An 18,608-nucleotide genomic window follows, 5' to 3' on the forward strand; every position below is an offset into this window, starting at 1 on the left:
CCATCCTGGGGAGTTATGCTGCCGAAAGGCATTGCCCCTGTGACACCCCCAGCATCCTTCCCCCACGCGGTACCCGCGCACCCCGGTGCCTGATGCCCCTCCGGGGAGCCCCCACGCTGCGATATGGGCAGCAGCAGTGCCACAGGCCTTGCTCACTCAGTGGGGAGCAGATTAAACAGCCCTGCAGAGGGTAATCTGCCCAGGCCCTGCAGGGATTACAGCTCCTCCTAATGAGCTTAATTGGGACAGTGTTGTCCTGGCGACTGGAGGGACCGGCACCAAGGTAACGCCGCCGAGGCTGCGGGACCCACAGAGCCGCTTGGCTTGGGCCGAGCAGCGAGGGGGGGACGTGGACCTGCTGCCCCCCAGCTCCGCTCGCACGGAGCCCATCAGCGGTGGCAGCCCCTGGCTCCTGTCGGCCTCCGCGCAGTGGCCCCGGGAGCTGGGGACGCCCAGGCTCACCCTGGTGCCGGAGGAGGCTGGGGCATGGCTTTGCTGAGCAGGTGCGTGGGGACGTTGGGGCTGGGCTGCAGGGCTCTGCCGCACCGGGGAGGCTTCGTGTGGCCGTGGAGGTGCCCCAGGCCCAAGCTGGTGACACCGGGCTCCCCAGCCTCTGCTTGAGGACTGTCTGTGGCTGTTTACCTCCGGCAGTGGCCGGGGATGCAGCGATGTTCTCCATGGTGCAGGGTGGCAGCGGGGTTCAGGCCCCGGCACTCAGAAATCTGCTTCGTCCTGCCCGAGGCATGTGGCTGGCATTGCCTTGGGGACAGGAGGCTGTTTGGGGGCTTCTGTGGTGGCTGCGGGGACTTCCCAGGGTCCCAGGGGGCACGGAATGGCTCTGCCTTTCCTTTCCCGATGCAGAGCTCCTGGAAAGGGCCAGGGAGTTTCCAAAGCACTTTGTTGTCCGTGGGTTTCCATCCTGCTCGCCGGAGCGAAAGGAAGTGAGCATGGAGACGGCAAAGGGCCGGGCAGCAGGGTCCAGCCCCGCGCCCTTCCTGCCCCGGTGGCGAGGTGTCCGGGGTGGCTGGGGGACAGAGGGACACATCTGGGGACGAACTGGGGCTCAGGAGGCTGGCCGTGATGTTGGGCACTGGGCATCAGCCTCTTCCCATGGTTCGCACGGGGCCGTGCGGGGACAGATCCAGGTGCCGCAGCCACCCTGCTGCGTGGGTGCCACCGCTGTCCCCAACCTCGGTGGCACCCTGCCTGTGTGCAGTGCTGCTGGTGACCCCGCTGCCTGGTGTCCCGCAGGGAGGCCCTCCAGGTCACACTCAACGATGTCGCTGTCTGCGCGCCCGCAGCGCCGAGTCCTCGTCGCCAAGATCAATAGGAGCCAGTCGTTCGCCGGAGTGAACTCGACAGCGGACCGGCCCTTCAGGTAGGAGGGGGGTGCTGGCGCTGCAAGGGACGGGGGCAGGGACAGGGACAGCACTGGTGGCAGAACCCGAGGTGCTGCCCCTTCCTGCTGCATCTCCTGCAGGGACCTTCGTGGTACCCAGGGGATGCCGCGCTGGGGGCTGCGGGGAGCGTTGAGGCCAGGTGGGGCACCGAGTCCATCCCCAACCCTCATCGGTCCCTGTCCCAGCCGGGGGAAGGGCCCTGCTGCTGGAGCACGGCGGGGGCAGGCATAGCACGATGGTCCTCAGGAAGTCCTTAAGGGTTTCCCTGTGACCATCTCGTCACGTTTAATGACTGCGGTGAAGGAGCCGGTGTGGTTTTGAAGCTTTGTGTCTCGACCGCCTCGACGTCCTGTGGCTGCGAGTTTCTCTGTTTGAGTGCTGGCGTGAGTCAGGGCTTCCTCTGGGTCATTTTAAACCCGTTGCTGGAAGGTTTTACTGGCTGCCCATGAGCTCTGCTGTGAGGAGCGGTGAGCAGACGGTCCCTACTCAACCTCTCCACTGCTGGCGATTTTATGGGGCCGTCGTATGGTTCCCCCGTTGCCAAACCTGATGTCAAGGGGAATCACCCCAGGTGCTGCTCATCCCTGCACCCTCTGCTCCTTTCCTGGCTCCTCACGGGGAGGGAGCTGCGGGTGCGTCTCGGGACAAGCATGCCGTGGGTTTGGGCTGTGGCATTTTAATGCTTTTGATCCCATTTCCATGCTCCTTACCTCCCGGTGCACCCAGCACCTCCCAGCCAGGACAGACAGCCGGGTGGTGGGGGAAAGCAGTGCCGAGAGCGCGCCAGGCTCCAGCAGCACCTCCAGGAGCCTTGCCAGGCCGTGGGCACCACAGCGGGGTGGGCACAGGGCTGGGCAGAGCTTTCCCATGCCTGGGAGCAGACCTCCTGCCCTGCTCAGCTCTCGTCCCGAGGAGCTGCTCCCCTTCTGCAGGATGCTCCTGTCTGGAGCCTCTGAGCCTTTCTGTGGCCACCAGCACACGTCTCTGGGTCTGGGGGTGCTGGAGTGGCAGGCAAGCGATGGGGAGAGGCTTGTGGTGCCCAGGGCCCTGGAGGATGAGAATGAGGAGGGATGGCCATGGAAAACAAGCACTTGCCCATCATGCTGGCTTGGGATGAGGCCAAGACACTCACTTTCCCCTACTGATATTTCGGGGAAGTTTTCTGGCTGCTCCTCCAAGGAGCCGCACAGGATGGGAGGTCCGGCCCGGGAAGGCGCTGGTGGCACGGCCGCGCGGGAGGGCGGAAGGGAAGATCCGGCCCTGGCGCTGCTGGAGGGGCCGGGGAGCGACTGTTGCACAAGGCAGGAAGGGCGGTGTTGGGGTGGCAGGAGAGATGCCCCTGTCCATGTTGCTGTGCTGCTGATGGGGTGACAGGCTCCGTGCTCCCATGCTGACACCGGCTGGGGTCCCTCTCTGCAACCCCACAGTGTCATCAAGGGGTGCTGGCGATGGAGCAGAGCACGGTCACCCTCTGGGGCATGGCCAGGGCTGGCGATGCGCCCATGGCCACTCCAGGAGCACAGCTTGGCTCCAGCAGGTGCAAGTTTGTCTTTGCTCCCCTTAAAAGGAGCCTGGGACCCCACAGAGGCATCCCCATGGCCAGCATCTCCAACCCCTCTGCGACGGGGTTAACTCCCCGCTGTCCTCCACCATGAGCTAAGAAGGTGTTTCCTTGTCCTCCACGTCCTCTTTGGGGTGGCCAAATGCATCCAGGGGCCGTTCTCCCTCCCCGCTGCCCCGTCTGCCTTGGCAGTGAGGTCGGGCACTGCCTGGGAGGGGGCTTCATGGGGAGGCTGAGCAGGCACAGGACCGACCTCGGTGCCTGTGGACCGCGAGTCCCAGCTGGCTGGGTGCACGAAGCGCTTCTCCTCCCTGCGTGCGGGGTGCCCGAGCTCCCCACCAAATGTCTGCGTCGCTCCTCTTGGCCCCGGTGCTTCCTCCAGCAGGCAGGAGGATGCTGCAAAGCGCCCGCTGCCACGTGTGGGCGCGGGGTGGGAGCCGTCGGGGCGGGCGACAGCAGGGGCGCGGGCGCGTGGGGCAGGCGGCCCCGCAGCCGCGCACAGCCCCGTCTCGCCCGGCCCCGCTGGCCGGTTAGACTGGCTGCCAGCGAGTCGTGGGAGAGGCAGGCAGGTCCGGACGGAGCTCCCAGGACCTGGCCTCCTTTCCGGAGCTCCCTGTCGCGAGACACAGGGTGCCCAGGGGGACCCCGGCGCTGCGGGCTCACCCTGACCGTGCCGGCTCTGCCTGCCTGTCTCGCCAGGAACCTCTCGCCCTTCACGCCCACCGTCTCCCGCAAGACTGGCTCCAGGGTCAGTAGGATGTTCTCAATGTCCCACAAATCCCCACCACCCAAGGTGCCTCAGCCCAACCGCCTGGACGAGGTGTACGAAGCGCTCAAGAAGGGCTTGACGTAAGTGCTGGGCCCCCGCGGACGGGTGGTTGGAGGCAGGGAGCCCCCACGGGTGTCCGCGAGCCCCCCGTGGCCAGCTGCGCATGGGTTGGGGGTGGCAGCCACCCAGCAGGGACACGCCAGCTCTCCTGGGCACGTCCTGGAACTGCGTGGGGAATGGGAGTGCGAGTCCCAGGGTCCCACAGCAGGAGGGACGCAGTGGCACCATGTCCCCGAGACCGTCCCCAGCGGGAGCGTGCCCCGTGCTGCAGCAGTGCCCCCGTGCCACATCCCACGCAGAAGCTCACGCGGGCTCCCTTGCTGGGGTGGGGAATGGAATGTGGGGCCCGGCGGTGTGGTTCCGGACTGACCCCGCGGTGCTGGTGTCCCCAGAGCCTACCTGGAGGTACACCAGCTGGAACTGGAGAAGCTCAGCACCCAGATCCGCGAGTCCAAGAGGAATTCGCGCCTGGTGAGTGATGCTGGGAAGTGTCTCACGGGGAGCGGTGCTTTGAGCAGACCCTGGGCAGTGGTCAGGGCTGGGACTTGGTCCAGCTGTGCCCCAGGGCCCAACCTGCTTCTGTGGGGACATCAGGGGCCAGCCTGGTGGCCTGGTGGCCTGACATGCTATGGGTGATGGGTGCACCAAGTGCCAGGGCTCCTTGGGTGGGCAGAGCTGGCTTAGGGCTGCGTCTTATCCCTCTCCTCTCTCCTCCAGGGCTTCCTCTACGATCTGGATAAGGTAAGCGGGAGCAGTGCCCTGTCCCCCTTGCCTCCCCACATCCCAGTGCCAGGGATGTGCCGCCAACAGCCCCTTCCCTGCTTGTGCTCCCCCTCTACTGCCCTCCTTCCCCTGGGTGGCTCTGTGGCAGGGTGACTTGTATCTTCTTGGGACATGTCCTAGCTGCAGCATGAGCATGGAGCAGGGCCGCGTCCTGTCCCGCAGCTCCTCTTGGGGAGCCTCTCACGCCATCTGCTTTGTTTTCCCAGCAAGTGAAGTCCATTGAGCGCTTCCTGCGTCGCCTGGAGTTTCATGCTAGCAAGGTAGGAGCTGGGGAGCGGGCTGGGCTTTGTGCTTCTGGTGTGGTGCAGGGACTGCGGAGCCTGGTTGTCCTGCGGTGCCCCAGGCACTGGGAGACCTCCTCAAGAAGCCACTATCACTGCCTGCTGCTTGTCCCCCTGCCCCTCACTGCACCTCTGGCCTGTCCTTGCAGATCGACGAGCTCTACGAAGCCTACTGCATCCAGCGGCGGCTCCGCGATGGGGCCCACAACATGGTCAAGGCTTACAGCACGGGCTCGCCGGGCAGCCGAGAGGCACGCGAGAGCCTGGCTGAGGCCAGCAAGGGCTACAAGGAGTACACGGAGGTCAGGCACCTGGAGGTGGGTGGGGTGGGTGGGTGCTGACACCATGGGCTGTGGGTGACAGGAGCTCTGTCCCTTGTCCCCAGAACATGTGCCTGCTGGAGAGCGAGCTGGAGAGCCAGCTGGGCGAGTTCCACGTCCGGATGAAAGGTAAGGCATCCCTCCACAGCCCCGGCCCTGCGCCCGCACATCTTGTCCTGACGCCCCTCTGCCTTCTCTTTCAGGGCTGGCAGGTTTCGCCCGGCTCTGCGCTGGCGACCAGTACGAGGTGCGTGGGGCTTTGGGCTTGGGGACGGGGATCTGCTCTCCTCCCTCCCTGCGGTCCTCGCTGTGCCTGGGGGACGTGGGTGGGCCTTGTCCTGGGTGCCACGCGGGAAGGTGCGCTGGGGACCTGTGGTGGGCGGCCCTGGACGTGCAGAGAACATCTCCCCCATCCCCGTGTCTCTGCTGCTTCCCCAGATCTTCATGAAGTACGGGCGGCAGCGGTGGAAGCTGCGTGGGCGCATCGAGGTGAACAGCAAGCAGGTGTGGGACAGCGAGGAGATGGTTTTCTTGCCTCTCATCACCGAGTTCCTCTCCATCAAGGTATGGGGCCCTGCAGGGAGGGCAGCAGTGGGGCAGGGAGGGTGTGGGGCAGTGGGCACCTTCCTGGCCAGAGCCCTGTTAGGGAAACAGCAGCGATGGTTGCGGTGAGGACACGTGTGAGGAGCCGTCTGCTGGCTGTGGGAGGAGAACATGACCAAGGCAGCACTGGGACCTGGTGGGGGACCAGGACCTCACCCAAATCCAGCCCTTGCTAGGGATGGAAGATGCTGTCTGGTGGTTGTGGCATCCTGGCAGAATCAGGGGGTGCTGTGTGTACAGCTGCCAATGGGCTCGTCTCATCCTCTCCTCCTCCTCCTCCTCCAGGTGACGGAGCTAAAGAGCCTGGCCAACCACGTGGTGGTGGGCAATGTGTCCTGTGAGACCAAGGACCTCTTTGCAGCTCTCCCCCAGGTGGTGGCTGTGGATATCAACGACTTGGGTACCCTCAAACTCAGCCTGGAGGTGACCTGGAAGTGAGTACCCCAGCAGGCTTTGCTGGTAGCGCATGGCAGGGCTGGGGACCCAGATCTAGCCTGCTTTGAGCTTTCACCCATCCCCAAACTTGGCTGCAATTCTGGAAAGCCAGAAGCGGACCAGAGAGCACCCTGGCGTGCTATCCAACACCCTGGCGCTCACTGCAGAGCAGGGTTGAGACCTCCTGGCTTGGGAAGCTCCCCTCACCTCCCTGCTCTCCTCCGCAGCCCCTTCGACAAGGATGACCAGCCCTCGGCAGCCAGCAGCGTCAACAAGGCCTCCACGGTGAACAAGCGCTTCTCCACCTACAACCAGAGCCCGCCTGACACGCCGTCCCTGCGGGAGCAGGCTTTCTACGTAAGTGTGGGGCCACACGGAGCTGCCTGTGGCTGGGGCGAGGTGGCCCGCGGTGGGATCTGCTTCGTTGAGTTGCGCGTGCCAGGAGAAGTCCCAACGGGTGGCACAGCTTGGGGACAAGGGCGGGCAGACCTGCCCTGGAGCTCTTCTCCATCTGCCCGACCACGGCCCCCGGCACCGGCCCTCCCACCCTCACAGCTCCTCTTCTCTCTGCCCAAGAGCCCGGCGCGGGCAGCCGACAAGCACGGCTGGTCCTTGTTGGACATCTTTCGGGAGACACTCTTGGAGAAGCTGTCTCGGAGCTGCTCCTGCGGCGACGTCTCCTCGGTCGAGCTCAGGAGATGGCCGCGGCCGGGCCGCGTAAGTGCGAGGGCTGGAGCCGGCCGGTAGCGTAGCCCAGTGGCGTGGCCGTCCTGCCGTAGCGTAGCCGCTCCTCGTCTCCTGCTCGGCAGTGAGTAGAAGGCCGGGCCGTGTCCCTGCTGGTGGCCGTGCTGTGCTGTGCCGGGGCGGCGCTGGCGTGAGGTTGGCTGGTGTGATGTCGCTGTGACGCCGGCGTGACGTTGTTGACATCGCCGTGATGTCATCGTGATGTCACCCTGACGTCACCGTGACGTCAGTGTGATGGCGGTGCTGCCCCCTGCGGGCTGGTGGCGGGGCTGTCGCTCTCCTCGCAGCCGAGGCCTCCCCGTGTCGCGCCCGCCATGCTGGGTGCCGCCGGCTGGAAGGGGCAGCAGCGCGCCCAGGGGTGCCCCTTCCAGCCCTGAGGGTCGCCGCGGCCTCGGTGCCTCCTGACACCGCCTCGTCCCCTCCACAGAACATGCTGCGGCGCCAGGAGGAGCTGGAGAACGGCACGGCCTGGTCCATCTCCTCCGAGTCGTCGGACGACTCCTCGAGCCCCCAGCTGTCGGGCAGCGCCCGCCACGCCGCCAAGCCCATCGTGCAGCCCGAGGTGCAGGCCTCGGCCCCCGCCATCGAGATCTCCTTCTCCCAGCAGCAGGAGGAGGCCGGGGCTGGCGGTGGTGTCCCTGCCGGGCCGGCTCTGCCGGAGCACCCGGAGGAGCAGGGCGGCCGCAAGAAGGACCCAGTGGCCAACGGGCACGTGCCCTACGCCCGGACTCTCAGCCACATCAGCGAAGCCAGCGTGGACGCGAGCATGGAGACCAAGGCTGTGGAGAGCCTGTGGGAGCCCTCTCCCAGCCCAGAGGACCCTGGCGCGGGCGAGCCAGATGCGGACTCCATCCCTGGCGCCTCAAATTCGGTGCCAGAGGCCTGGGCAGGGCAGGACAGTGGCCCCGAGGCCAAGCCCCGCGCTATGGTGGCGTGGGCTGAGACTTGTGAGACGGAGGCCAAGCCAGCAGCAAGCCCGGCTCCCAGCCCGGCACCGGCACAGGAGGTTTGCGGCAGCGAGGCCCCCGCACAGGCTGCGGTGCAGGCACAGGCCCCCGCAGAGGAGGAGCCCGTCCTCACCCCACACTTGGCCGCCAGCCCCCCAGCAGTCCCACGGGTGAAGGCCGTGGACTCGGGGCTGGAGGAGGCCATCAGCCTCCTGGCCTCAGCCCTGGATGACTATCGGGGACAGTTCCCGGAGCTGCAGCCCCTGGAACGGGAGCTCAAACACCTGGAGGAGATCCTGCTGGTGAGGAGGCTCAGAAGGAGTCCACAGCAGTGCTTGGGGACAAGGGGCAAGGGTGGTGGGGCCATCTCTGATGGCAGTGGCCAGGGAGGAGGGTGGTGGGGCCGCTCTGGCTGCCTTGCCAAGACCTGTCCATGATGTCCCTTCCTCCACAGCACAAGCAGGGTGTGTTCCTCAGCCGGGCCTCAAGCATCAGCCTCACGGTGGAGCACGCTCTGGAGAGCTTCAGCTTCCTCAACACCTCTGACATGGAGGACTCGGAGGGCTCCGAGGAGGATGCTCTCCAGGATGAGAGGTGGGAAGCAGGGGGCTCGTGGAATGGGGCCTGGGGCAGCTGGGATGGGGGTGCCCAGTTCTGGTGGGGTGCCTCCCTGCCCCAGCACTTCTAGGTGGGCCCATCTCAGCTGGGGACGGTCCCAGCTCGTGAAGCAGAAGGATCTGGCCCTGCTGGGGAGCACAGAGCCACCCCATGTCTCCATGGGGACTGGGTGCCCTGTGCTCCTGGGACCAATTCCTTTGTCCAGTCTTGAGCAGCCGTGATACTGTAGGTCCTACAAAAACTGCCCAGTGTTGCCCCCACAGCATCGGGTGAGAAAGGGCTGGATCCAGGCTCCCTGCGCTGACCTGGCTCGGTCTCTCCCCGGTTTGCAGGAGGGCCAGCAGAGCCCGGCGTGGGAGCAGGGCCCCCAGCGCTGGTGAGGTGGGAGCAGATGACGCCGGGACATGCAGTGGCTCCGACGGCAGTGCTGACCCCATGAGCACCGGCAATGAGTTCCTGGATAAGGCCCTGGTGCTTCACCTCCACAACTGCAACCGCCTGCTGCTGGTGAGGACAGGGGCTGGGGCATGGCGGTGGGAAGCATCCCGGGGATGGCCACGGCTCCCTGCGGGTTCTGCCCCCGTAAACCCCCTTGAGATGTCTCGCTGTGCTGGGGTCTGGGCGCTGCGCTCCGACCCTAACGTCCTTGGTGTGCCTGTGCCTTGCAGAAGCTGGGCACCTTTGGGCCCCTGCGGTGCCACGAGATGTACGCCCTGGACAGGCTGCTGCGGGAGGCGCAGGTGCTGGAGATCGTGTGCCAGCTGACGGAGGAGCGACTGGAAGCAGCCACCTCTGCTGCCGGAGGTAAAGGCGGCGCGGGGCTGCGCGGGCAGGAGGTGCCAGCCCACCGCCAGAGGAGGCTTGACAGCGCCTGTCCCCGCAGTGGTGCAGTTCTCGACGCGGAAGGAAGGGGTGCTGCCCCTCTGGGACCGCTGCGTGGAGCTGCCCAACGTCTACACCTGCCCCGTGGAGCGGTTCCTGCAGGTGCTCGGCGCCCAGTACGCAGCGCCCATCAACGAGCGGCACCCAGGGCTGGCTGATGCGGGTGAGCCCATGGGATTCGGGGAGGGAGCCGCCAGCCCAACAAGGTGCCTGCGACTGCTGCACAGCCTGACCCCGTCTCTGTCCCACAGTGTGTGTGAAGCTGGTGGAGGACGTGCTGAATCGGCGGCTGCCCCGGCGGCCCGGCGGCACCCAAGGCGAGCAGGTCACCATCTTCCAGTACTGGAGCCACTTTGAGTCCCTCGGTGCCCTGGTGCTTGACACCTACGTGATGGAGCTGGCGGAGGAAGGTGGGTACCCTCCTGCCCTCTCAAAACCCTGGCTTGGGGTTCCCAGCCCTGAGTATGGGGTGCCAGAGGCTGTTGCACCCATGCTGTAGGGTGTGCAGCACCTCCACATGCTGCGGGGCATCACCCAGAGGCTCGCCCGTTGTTGGGGCGGACCCGATCCATTACTGGTGCACAGCCCCATCCCATGCCGCCTTCCTGGGCACCCTCTGGACCTTGCGGATCCACAGCATCAGCTCGGTGCCCCAGCAGCTGGGCACTGACCTTGGTCACCCTGCGTGGGGTCCCTGTGCCTGGTGTGGGTGCAGGCTGAGCACGGGGAGGAGGCAGGGGCGAGCGGGCTGGCGGTGCTCACCCAACTCTCCCCGCAGTGCTGCTGGCGCAGAACCTCAACTCTGACGACCAGGACGTGGTGCTTCGGGCGCTGAAGCGTGTGCCCGAAGGCCGCCTGAAGAAGGAAGGGCTGAAGGCGCTGAGCCTGCTCCTCGTGGAGGGCAACAGCAAGGTGGTGAGCGCCGTGTCGGCCCAGCTCCGCAGCCTGGCGGAAAACCCCCGCTTCCGCCAGCGGGTACGTCGCGGGTGGGAGGGGAGGAGGTGGGCTCCAGGGACGCTGCCCCGAGCGGTGGCACTGACCCCTTGCTCTACCCCAGGCCCTTGTGTGCTACCTGGACCAGCTGGAGGATGAGGAGGTGCAGACGCGCGTGGCCGGGTGCGCGGCGCTGGGCTGCCTCAAGGTGAGAGGGGTGTTGGGAGGAGCAGCAGAGCCCGTGGGCCGTTTGCTTTCATGGCTGGGCTGGCCACGGGTTGGATGAAGAGGAATCAATGTGCCCAGGAGCAGCCCAGCTGTGCCCCGGTGGTCTCTGCACACCCTCTGGCTCCTGGGAGAAAGGAGCTGGTGGTGCCCAAAACTTGCCAGAGCACCAGGCAGGGGCACCAGGAAGGGAAAAAGGGAAAGGGCACAGTCAAGGGACTTTGCTGCCCAGGGCTGAGCTGGAGGAAGGAGAGCTCCATGGGGACTTGGGGACCTGCCTTGCCAGCCTGGGTCCTGCCATGGGGACCCAGGAACCTGTGCTGCCTTCCCCTCCGGGCTGTGTCCACGTGGATGGTGCTGCCAGCAGTGCTCAGCCCTTTGCCCCTCTCCCGCAGGCCAAGGAGAGCATCGAGCAGCTGGTTTACCTGTGCCAAACCGACAAGGAGCCCGTGCGGGAGGCAGCCAAGCAGAGCCTGATGCTGTGCGGTGAGTGTCCTGCGGCACCCCTGCTCCCTCCACGCTCACGACTCCCTCCGTGCCCCCAAGGGGCATCTCCAAGCGCCACGCTGCCTGCGGGAGAGGGTGACCTGCGCTGGTCCCTGCCTACCCCACGCTCTGGCTCATGGTGCCCCAAGCTCTGCGGGGCGAGAGCAGGCTGGTGGTGGGCAGTGAGGGCCAGGAGTCTCGCGGCCACAGTGCTAAGCGTGGTTGTTATTTATTATTTGCTAGATGGCACTGAGAGAACCATCTGAGTGGGTTTCTAGGCCTCCAGGTCGCGGCAGCTGCTGCACAGGTTGGGACACGTGAGCCGTCCTCGTCCCCCAAGTCCCCGCTCCTGCCGCTTTGCTCACGAGTGTCTCCGTCTTAGAGCCTGTCAGCCGTGTCACGTTTTGGAGTCTGTGTGTCTTGGTTGTTCGTAGCGCCCACCCCCGTGGCACCGCCGGCACACGTAGGTGCCTTGTGTCCTGTGTCCCAGCAGATTGTCCACGTCACCCTGGGGATGGCCGCTGTGTGCAGATCTGTGTGCGGGGTTGCCAGGCAAAGATCCCCGAGCCAGCTTGTGGTGTGGACGTGTGCATCCCTGTGTTTACGTGGGGGTCCTGGGGAGCCCTCGGGGGTCCCCGTGTGAGTGCATGCAGATGTGCACAGCTGTTTGGGATGCTGTTTGGCACAGCCCCGAGCCGCGGCCTGTTTGCCCGAGCCAGGCTGTCCACAAGCATGCGGGGCCAGCAGCGAGTGCTCCTGAAGCCGAGCTGCGGGTGATCCCTGCCCCCCGTGGGCACGGGCATGGCAGGCAGCTGAAGAACAGGACTTGCAGCATCTGAATCAGGAGCTCTGGGGGCTTTTAGAGCCTGATCCTGGCTGGGGCCTGTCCAAGGGTGTGCTCCGGAGAACAGGAGAGGTCTCTGCTCTGTCTGAACCACGCTGGCTCAGCTCTGCCGGGCATTAGCCACGTTTTCCTTAAAGACCGGGGAGGGCAGACGGGGACAGGCAATGGCCGGAGCTTCTGCAGTTTGCTTCACTGACCACAGCCTGTGCTTGCAGGGGAAGACGGCAAGTCAGCTCACCGGCGGCTGGAGGAGACCCTGGACAGCCTCCCGAGGATCTTCGCGCCAGCCAGCATGGCCAGTACAGCTTTCTGAGACGCCGCACGAAGCCACCCGCCATCCCTCGAGGGCAAAGGCACCACTGGGCTACCTGGGCTTGCACGGACTGGGCCCAGCCAGGAGCCAGCAGCCCCCAGCTCGCGGCAGCACAGCGCAGTATTACCCCCGCCGGCAGCTGGCCGCGGCCGCACACTGCCTTACGGAGCACCGCTTCCCCTGCCCCCAGACGCTGGCCGTGCGGGGTGCCACGTACGCACCCCCAGGCGAGGAGGGGGGGGGGGGCTCGCCGCACGTCCCACCCTTCGATTGCTATTTAAAATGCACGGGGAAACCGCCCTTCCTGCCCTGCCGCCGGGATCGGGGCGGCAGGGAGACGTACTGGATTTCTCTGCCTCCTGCCTTCCCGTGGCGGGGGCACGTGCCCTCTCCCGGCAGGACCTGCACTTTGGAAACGACGCCGTTTCTTTCCAGGAGTCGCCTGGGCTGTGGGGACTGCCGCCCTTTGCCGCCTGGAAGTCCCCAGGACTTAAATAAAATGAAATATGAGATATTAATATATTCTGCTGGCGTTTCTTCTTTCCAGCTCCACGTGCTCCTGTCCCTCCCCAGTGGTGGCTGCAGGGAGTGTAACGAGATAACGGCCCCAGCCCAGAGCCCTTCCTGCCCTGCTGGGAAGCGCTGTGGAGGGCAGGGGCAGGAGGAGTGACAGAGGGACAGACGGACGGACGGACAGAAGCTGCCACCTTTTTTTTTTGGTTTTATTTTATTTTTTATTTACAGATTTTTGCAGAAAAACGAAAGCAAAAAATTCTTTTCTATAATGTCTCTATAAATCTATATATAATGTAATTACAGAGAATGACTAATTTTGATTTTAAACCAGAAATAAAAACAAACCTTTAATGAGCGTTGGTGTCGCTGCGTGGGTGTTTCTCCGGCCCCGATGCCGGGGGGGCAGTGCGAGCTCCTGGGTGGTGCAGCATGCTGCCGGGCCCGGAGGGGTCTCACGGGACAGTTGGGATCCTGCCCGCTCCCACGGTGTGCCGTGCTGTCCTGCCCTCCAGGGATCCTGCCACGGTGGTGATTTAAACGCTGCTTCCAGTGTTGTCTTTGCAAATGCACCTTGGTTCGGCTGTCTGTCAGGGGAATGCTTCTGGACCGGCTCAGCTGGGCTCAGCTGAGTGTTTCTCGAGTGTTTGGCAAGCTGAGGACTGACACTGGCCTTTGGCCTCACCCAGGGGAGAGCAGGCGTCTCTTTTCAAGCAGCGGAAGGAGTTTCCACCCTGCCTGAGCTTTGCAGGAGTTACCGAGCTGCTGCAAAACCTCGGCTGCTGGGCACGGGAAGCCTCAGCCAGGTGACACAAGTTGGGCACGCCGAGGCAGAGCAGGGTCGCAGCAGCGCTGTCGCCAGCACAGGGAGCCACGATCTGCCCTCGGAGAAGGGAGGTGGCTGCTGGCACGATGGGCTTGGGGACATCCCAGAAATCAGGATGACATCCCCCCGGAGCACTGTCACTATTCCTGGGGCAGCCCTGGTTTCTACTCTGTTTTGTGCCTGTGGCGGGATCCCAGGCAATGGAGCCAGGGTCAGAGCTCGCCCGGCTGAGCTAGGTTTTGAAATCCACCCCACGGGGGATTTGGGACCTCTTGGGTTTCCTTCGGTGGAAGTAGAGGTGGGAACCACCACGGTCAGCTCCATCAGCACCTCCCTGGGTTTCTCATCAAGTCCCAGCCTCTGGTCGTCTGTCCTGACTAACGGCCCTTTTCTAGGCTGCCTCAGACCCCAGCACTGCCTCAGACCCCAGCGCTCATCCTGCTGGACATCCCCACGCCTACCCATGCTGCACGGTGGGGGTCCCGGCTGGCACACGCTGCAGCTGGAAATCAGCTGAGGACACCCTGGAGGTGGAAAGTGGCCCAGACTACTTCTATCTTTGGTGGTGTTTCTTTTTCCCCTGAGTAACTCCTCGGAATAAGAACAGCCCCGTGCTCCAGTGGCCAGAGCCACGCGTTCGATTCACCCATCTACGTGGGTGTTCTCCCTGCCCTGCCAAGCCCTAGCCCCGGCCCTGCAGCACAATGCCGCCTTCCAGGATAAGCTGTACCTTGGCTGCAGAGATCGGGGCAGGAAAGCAGCCTTCTGTCAGGGCAGGCAGGGTGCTGCACGTCAGGACAAAATGACTCTGCCCCGGGAACTCCTAGGAAGAACCTCTTTTATGTATTTCTGGGGCTATAAGAATATCTGGGGGGAAAAAAATGTAATTTAGCGATGTATTTCCCAGCCCCTTGCTCTGAATGGGTCCGTTCCAGCATCCAAGGACCTATTGGTGATGTCCATCCCCACGGACGCTGCCAGGTCACCTGGAAACACAGAACCACCATTATAGCTGGAATAAACTCCTGAGAGTCTTCTCCTCTGGGCAGCACTCACGTAAAGCACTCACTGCAGTTTGCATCCTGCTCGTCTATTTTTTGAGGGCTGCCGAGGAGCAGGACGGCCGTCACGAGAAGCAGCGGCCTGAAAGGAGGGGGAGGACCGAACTTCTCCCTCCAGGACTCCACGTGTCCTCCAGCCCTCGTGCAGGCACCGCACCGCTTCACGGGCCGAGCTCGCCGGGCGCCACTCCCAGCACACGGGGATGGATACTGCGCCGCAGAGCACATTTTGCAGCAGCATGTTTGCTCTTTCAAAGGAGACAGCGTTCCAGCACCACGTTTGTCAGCCAAATCTGTGTCAGCGCTTCAAACCTCTCTCTCTCACGGACGTGCGTGCGCTCGGCAGCACCAATGACTGTTGCAGCTACTTGCTTTTCTTGTGTGAGCTGCAGTCCGTGGGAGGGTGTCTCTGTCATGGTTACATTAGCCATGTGCTCTGGGATCTAGAAAGATTTTCCTTTCCCCCATTTACTGCTGTTTTCTTTCCAACTAAAGGGGCGCAGATGGATTCTGAACCACTTTGCAGTGTCGGCTTCTACCTGCTGCTCCCCGGGCAGCTGCCCGAGGAGCCCACGCAGGTCTCCGGCAGAAAACAACCGCCCAGCCAACGCGGCCTGCAGCAGGGCTGGCACGGCTGCTCAGGGGTCGGTGACACCAGGAGCACCAGCCAGAACGACCCCAGGCAGACACTGCCACTTCGGGGTGTCACAAGCCCTGACTGGCCCTCATGCCTAAGAAATCACTCCAATTTTGATGCTCAGCCATATTTAGGGGGGAGGGGGACTGTAGTTTGGGATACTCTTGCATGAGCAGGCTCAGATGTGGAGCTATCACCTTATCCCAGGCTTGTACGAAACCGCGTTTCCAAGGCATTCGCTACGTGCAGATTTTAAGGCACTTAGAAACGATCCAAACAGCTCCGCACCCTGCATTTAGCCCCAGCAAAGCAACAGCCTCCTGGAGATCACTGCCTTGTTCCTCGCAGGGCTGGCAGGCACACAGCCTGCTCTCCAAGGACCGCTCCCGAGGCGACAGCTGGGGCCGCACTTCACACACAGACCAAAGCAAGCTCCAGGCAGACTCCAGAGCTCGATTTAACGCTAGCTCCCAAATGCGCCCGCTCCCCTCCTTAAGGGACAGGGGTGATTCCTGTCTCGTACGGACCGAGGGCGATCGAAGCACAGGGTTGTGAGGAGCAGGAAATGAGGGGCTGAGCTCGGTCGGGGCCTCATCAAAGCGCCTGGGCGCTCCTCAGCTCCGGCTCCTGCATCTCTGCTCCCAGGCAAGCCGTCCCTAGGAAAGGCCTCGCTCAGGCAGCTTTCCAGGAAGCAGCCCCTGCCCCTGGGTGTCTAACGCAGAGGTGCCAGGAGGATGGATTTCTGGAGCTGGAAGCTGGGGCGTGGGGGGCTTGAATTGCTCAGGTTTGAGTCCTCTGCAGACCGCCTCAAGGGCACCTCCAAGTGAGGAATGCGGCACCAATGGGTCAGCCGCCCCCCAGCACACGCTGGGGATGGTTTCGGACTCTTCTGACAAGGAAGGTCCAGGAGGTGATGGATGCGAGACACCCCAAATACAAAAGAGAAGCAACATTTGTCACAGGACGGCTGCCAGCAGAAGGTATGGGTGCTTGAAGGAACGTAAAACGTGACCTGACCTACAGCTAGTGCTTCTCTCCACGCTGAGTAACGCCTGAGCGTGTTTTTGAGCTTCAGGTGGGATTTATGGCCACAGCTGAAAAATACGCCATTCTCCCCAAAATAAGAATTGATGGCTTGACAGCTTACAATAAAATACCTTTTAAAAATTCACACTGCAAAACCTCTTCCCCCCAGAAATGGTCTTAACAGATCCTCCACATTTCTCAAGCGATTAAGACGGTGGAGGTCACGGCTGGGGGCTGCACCCTCGCACTTCCTGTAACCGTCACTTTTTGCCACCGCTTTATCACTGATTTTTTCCGCCTCCAGCTGAGGTTGAAGAAGCAGGAGCCCCAGCCCAGCAACCCAACCAGTCGCAGCTCGCCCTCTCCATCTGCTCACCACGCCACAGCTCCCCTGACGCATTAACGGACTCGGGTGGTGTCGCAGTCCTCCAAAGTGATCTTGGTCTCAGCTACCAACAGCCCTGAGAGGGGCATCGGTGCTCCCCAAGACCCTGCCACCAGCACAAGGACTGGGGGAGCTGAGGTGAGAGAAGCCCTCAAAGCCAGGGCACAACAAGATGCAGGTCCTCACCTCCTCGCTCACCAACACCTCTCGGCCAAGCTCTCTCCACACAGCAGCAGCCTGGCAGGCTCTTCTCGCCCCCTGCAACACAGCTCAACAAGGCGCGAGCGATATTCAGGCTAGGATTTAAGGGCACTGCTTATACGTGTTAATGTATGCTGCATTTGTCTGGTATTTTTGTCACTCGCTAAGCAGGTTGGGGTAAAGGCTGGGCTGTTGAGCAGATTTACTCTGTGCTGCAACAACACCTCACAAGGCGAAAATTTGGGGCTAGATTTTTGTTAACCGTTTCAACTGTGTCAGCATGAGAACTCCTTGGTCATAGAGAGTTTGTGTTTAGGTTTCTTTACGTTTGGTCTTCTCTCTGAATTCCCTGCCTTATTATCCTCCAGAGAACAATAGGCGAACAAAAGGAGGAAGAAATGCAGCTTCATTCCATTGCATCTTCAACTATTAGTACTTTAACTCATTACACTCGCTTCATTTCGCATTTTAATGATAAGAAATAAAAAGGGGATGTAGCACGAGCTCACAGAAATTTCTCTTCCTCACAGCTTGCCTTTCAACCAGCACAACTGGAGGTGAGAAGACTTGTTAAACCCAGATCCATCGCCACAGGAAACTGCAGAAAACGCCACAGCATGAAGGACGCAGAAGCCCCTGCAGTTTTTAAGGATGTAAACGCAGGCCCATAGGCACCACAGCCACGTACAACACACTCGGTGCTACGGTGCCACGGCTGCTTCCAGCTTCTGGGGGGCGGCAGGAGAAAGCTGTGGGCAGAACTTGGTGTTGGGGGGCCGGAGTCCCCGCAGCATCGTCCCCAGAAGCTCCCTGTGGGACAGCCGGCACCGCAGGTGCCACCCTCCACTCCTACAGCACGGTGTAATTCAAGCCAGCATCACTGACTCCTCACACAGCTTGAGGAAAGGACCTCTCTCAAAGCCTACAGGGCCCTCCCTGGCACGGGCATGACCATCAGCTTGGGCTTTGGGATCCTGGGTCACTCCCATCCCCACAGCAGCCAGGGGGCTGTGCTGCCCTGCCCAGGCGGGCCCGAGGGCCCTGGAGAGGCTGAGGAGAGGCACAGGGGGGCTGGGGGTGGCGCTAGCCCCAGGTCACAGGGATCTGAGGGGACACAGGTGGACCCTAAGGGACCCCATGAGGACCCGGGGGACCCAAGAGGACCCTAATGGGATTTAAGGGACCCCAACAGGACCCAGGGGCACCCTAATGGAACACAATAGACCCCAAGAGGATCCAAAAGGACCCTAATGGGACCTAAGGGACCCCAAGAAGACCCTAATAGGACCTAAGGGACCCCAAGAGGACCCAGAAGGTCCCTAAGGGACCCAAAGAGGACCCAGAAGGAACCCAGGATGACCCTAATAGGACCCCAACAGGACAGAAGGGGACCCTAATGGGACCCAAGGGACCCCATAAGAACCCAGGGGGGCACAAAGAGGGCACTAATGGGACCCTTAATGGGACCCAAGGCCCGGGGCCATGCGCGGGCTCCCCTCAGGGGCCGGGGGGCGGCGCGAGCTCCCCTCAGCCCGTCCCGCCCTCGGCGGCACGTGACGCCCCCACGCACGCGCGCACCCGAGTGACGCCGCCGCCGCCGCCCCGGCCCCGCGTTTGAAGTTGGCGCGCGCCCCGCGGCCGCCCCCCCCCACCCCCCCACGCCCCCCCCACCCTCCCCGCAACCCCGCCCCGCCCCGCCCTCCCAGCCTGCCCCGCGCGGCCGCTTCCCCGCGCTCCGTCCCCTCCTCCGCTCCC

General features: G+C 63.2%; 1 protein-coding gene across 4 annotated transcripts in view; it reads left to right on the forward strand.

Moving 5' to 3' along the window:
- The window catches only part of RIPOR1 (RHO family interacting cell polarization regulator 1), a 26,970-nt gene extending 13,894 nt beyond the window's left edge, over positions 1-13,076 (forward strand). For 3 of the 4 annotated variants that reach the window (XM_035336584.1, XM_035336581.1, XM_035336582.1), the window contains 21 exons: positions 1,252-1,378; positions 3,661-3,810; positions 4,183-4,261; positions 4,508-4,531; positions 4,780-4,833; positions 5,004-5,156; positions 5,240-5,303; positions 5,378-5,421; positions 5,613-5,738; positions 6,063-6,211; positions 6,440-6,569; positions 7,384-8,205; positions 8,358-8,497; positions 8,854-9,028; positions 9,190-9,325; positions 9,405-9,566; positions 9,655-9,813; positions 10,182-10,378; positions 10,461-10,544; positions 10,957-11,047; positions 12,107-13,076. In XM_035336584.1, coding sequence (XP_035192475.1) covers positions 1,278-1,378; positions 3,661-3,810; positions 4,183-4,261; positions 4,508-4,531; positions 4,780-4,833; positions 5,004-5,156; positions 5,240-5,303; positions 5,378-5,421; positions 5,613-5,738; positions 6,063-6,211; positions 6,440-6,569; positions 7,384-8,205; positions 8,358-8,497; positions 8,854-9,028; positions 9,190-9,325; positions 9,405-9,566; positions 9,655-9,813; positions 10,182-10,378; positions 10,461-10,544; positions 10,957-11,047; positions 12,107-12,204 — 3,138 coding nt within the window. In that variant the 5' untranslated portion in view covers positions 1,252-1,277 and the 3' untranslated portion in view covers positions 12,205-13,076. Of the gene's footprint in view, positions 1-1,251; positions 1,379-3,660; positions 3,811-4,182; positions 4,262-4,507; positions 4,532-4,779; positions 4,834-5,003; positions 5,157-5,239; positions 5,304-5,377; positions 5,422-5,612; positions 5,739-6,062; positions 6,212-6,439; positions 6,570-7,383; positions 8,206-8,357; positions 8,498-8,853; positions 9,029-9,189; positions 9,326-9,404; positions 9,567-9,654; positions 9,814-10,181; positions 10,379-10,460; positions 10,545-10,956; positions 11,048-11,290; positions 11,355-12,106 lie in introns of all 4 variants that reach the window. The other variant, XM_035336583.1, reaches the window with a different exon arrangement.
- Positions 13,077-18,608: the final 5,532 nt, after the last annotated feature.

This window comes from Oxyura jamaicensis, chromosome 11 (assembly GCF_011077185.1).
Source record: "Oxyura jamaicensis isolate SHBP4307 breed ruddy duck chromosome 11, BPBGC_Ojam_1.0, whole genome shotgun sequence".
Lineage (NCBI taxonomy): Eukaryota > Metazoa > Chordata > Aves > Anseriformes > Anatidae > Oxyura > Oxyura jamaicensis.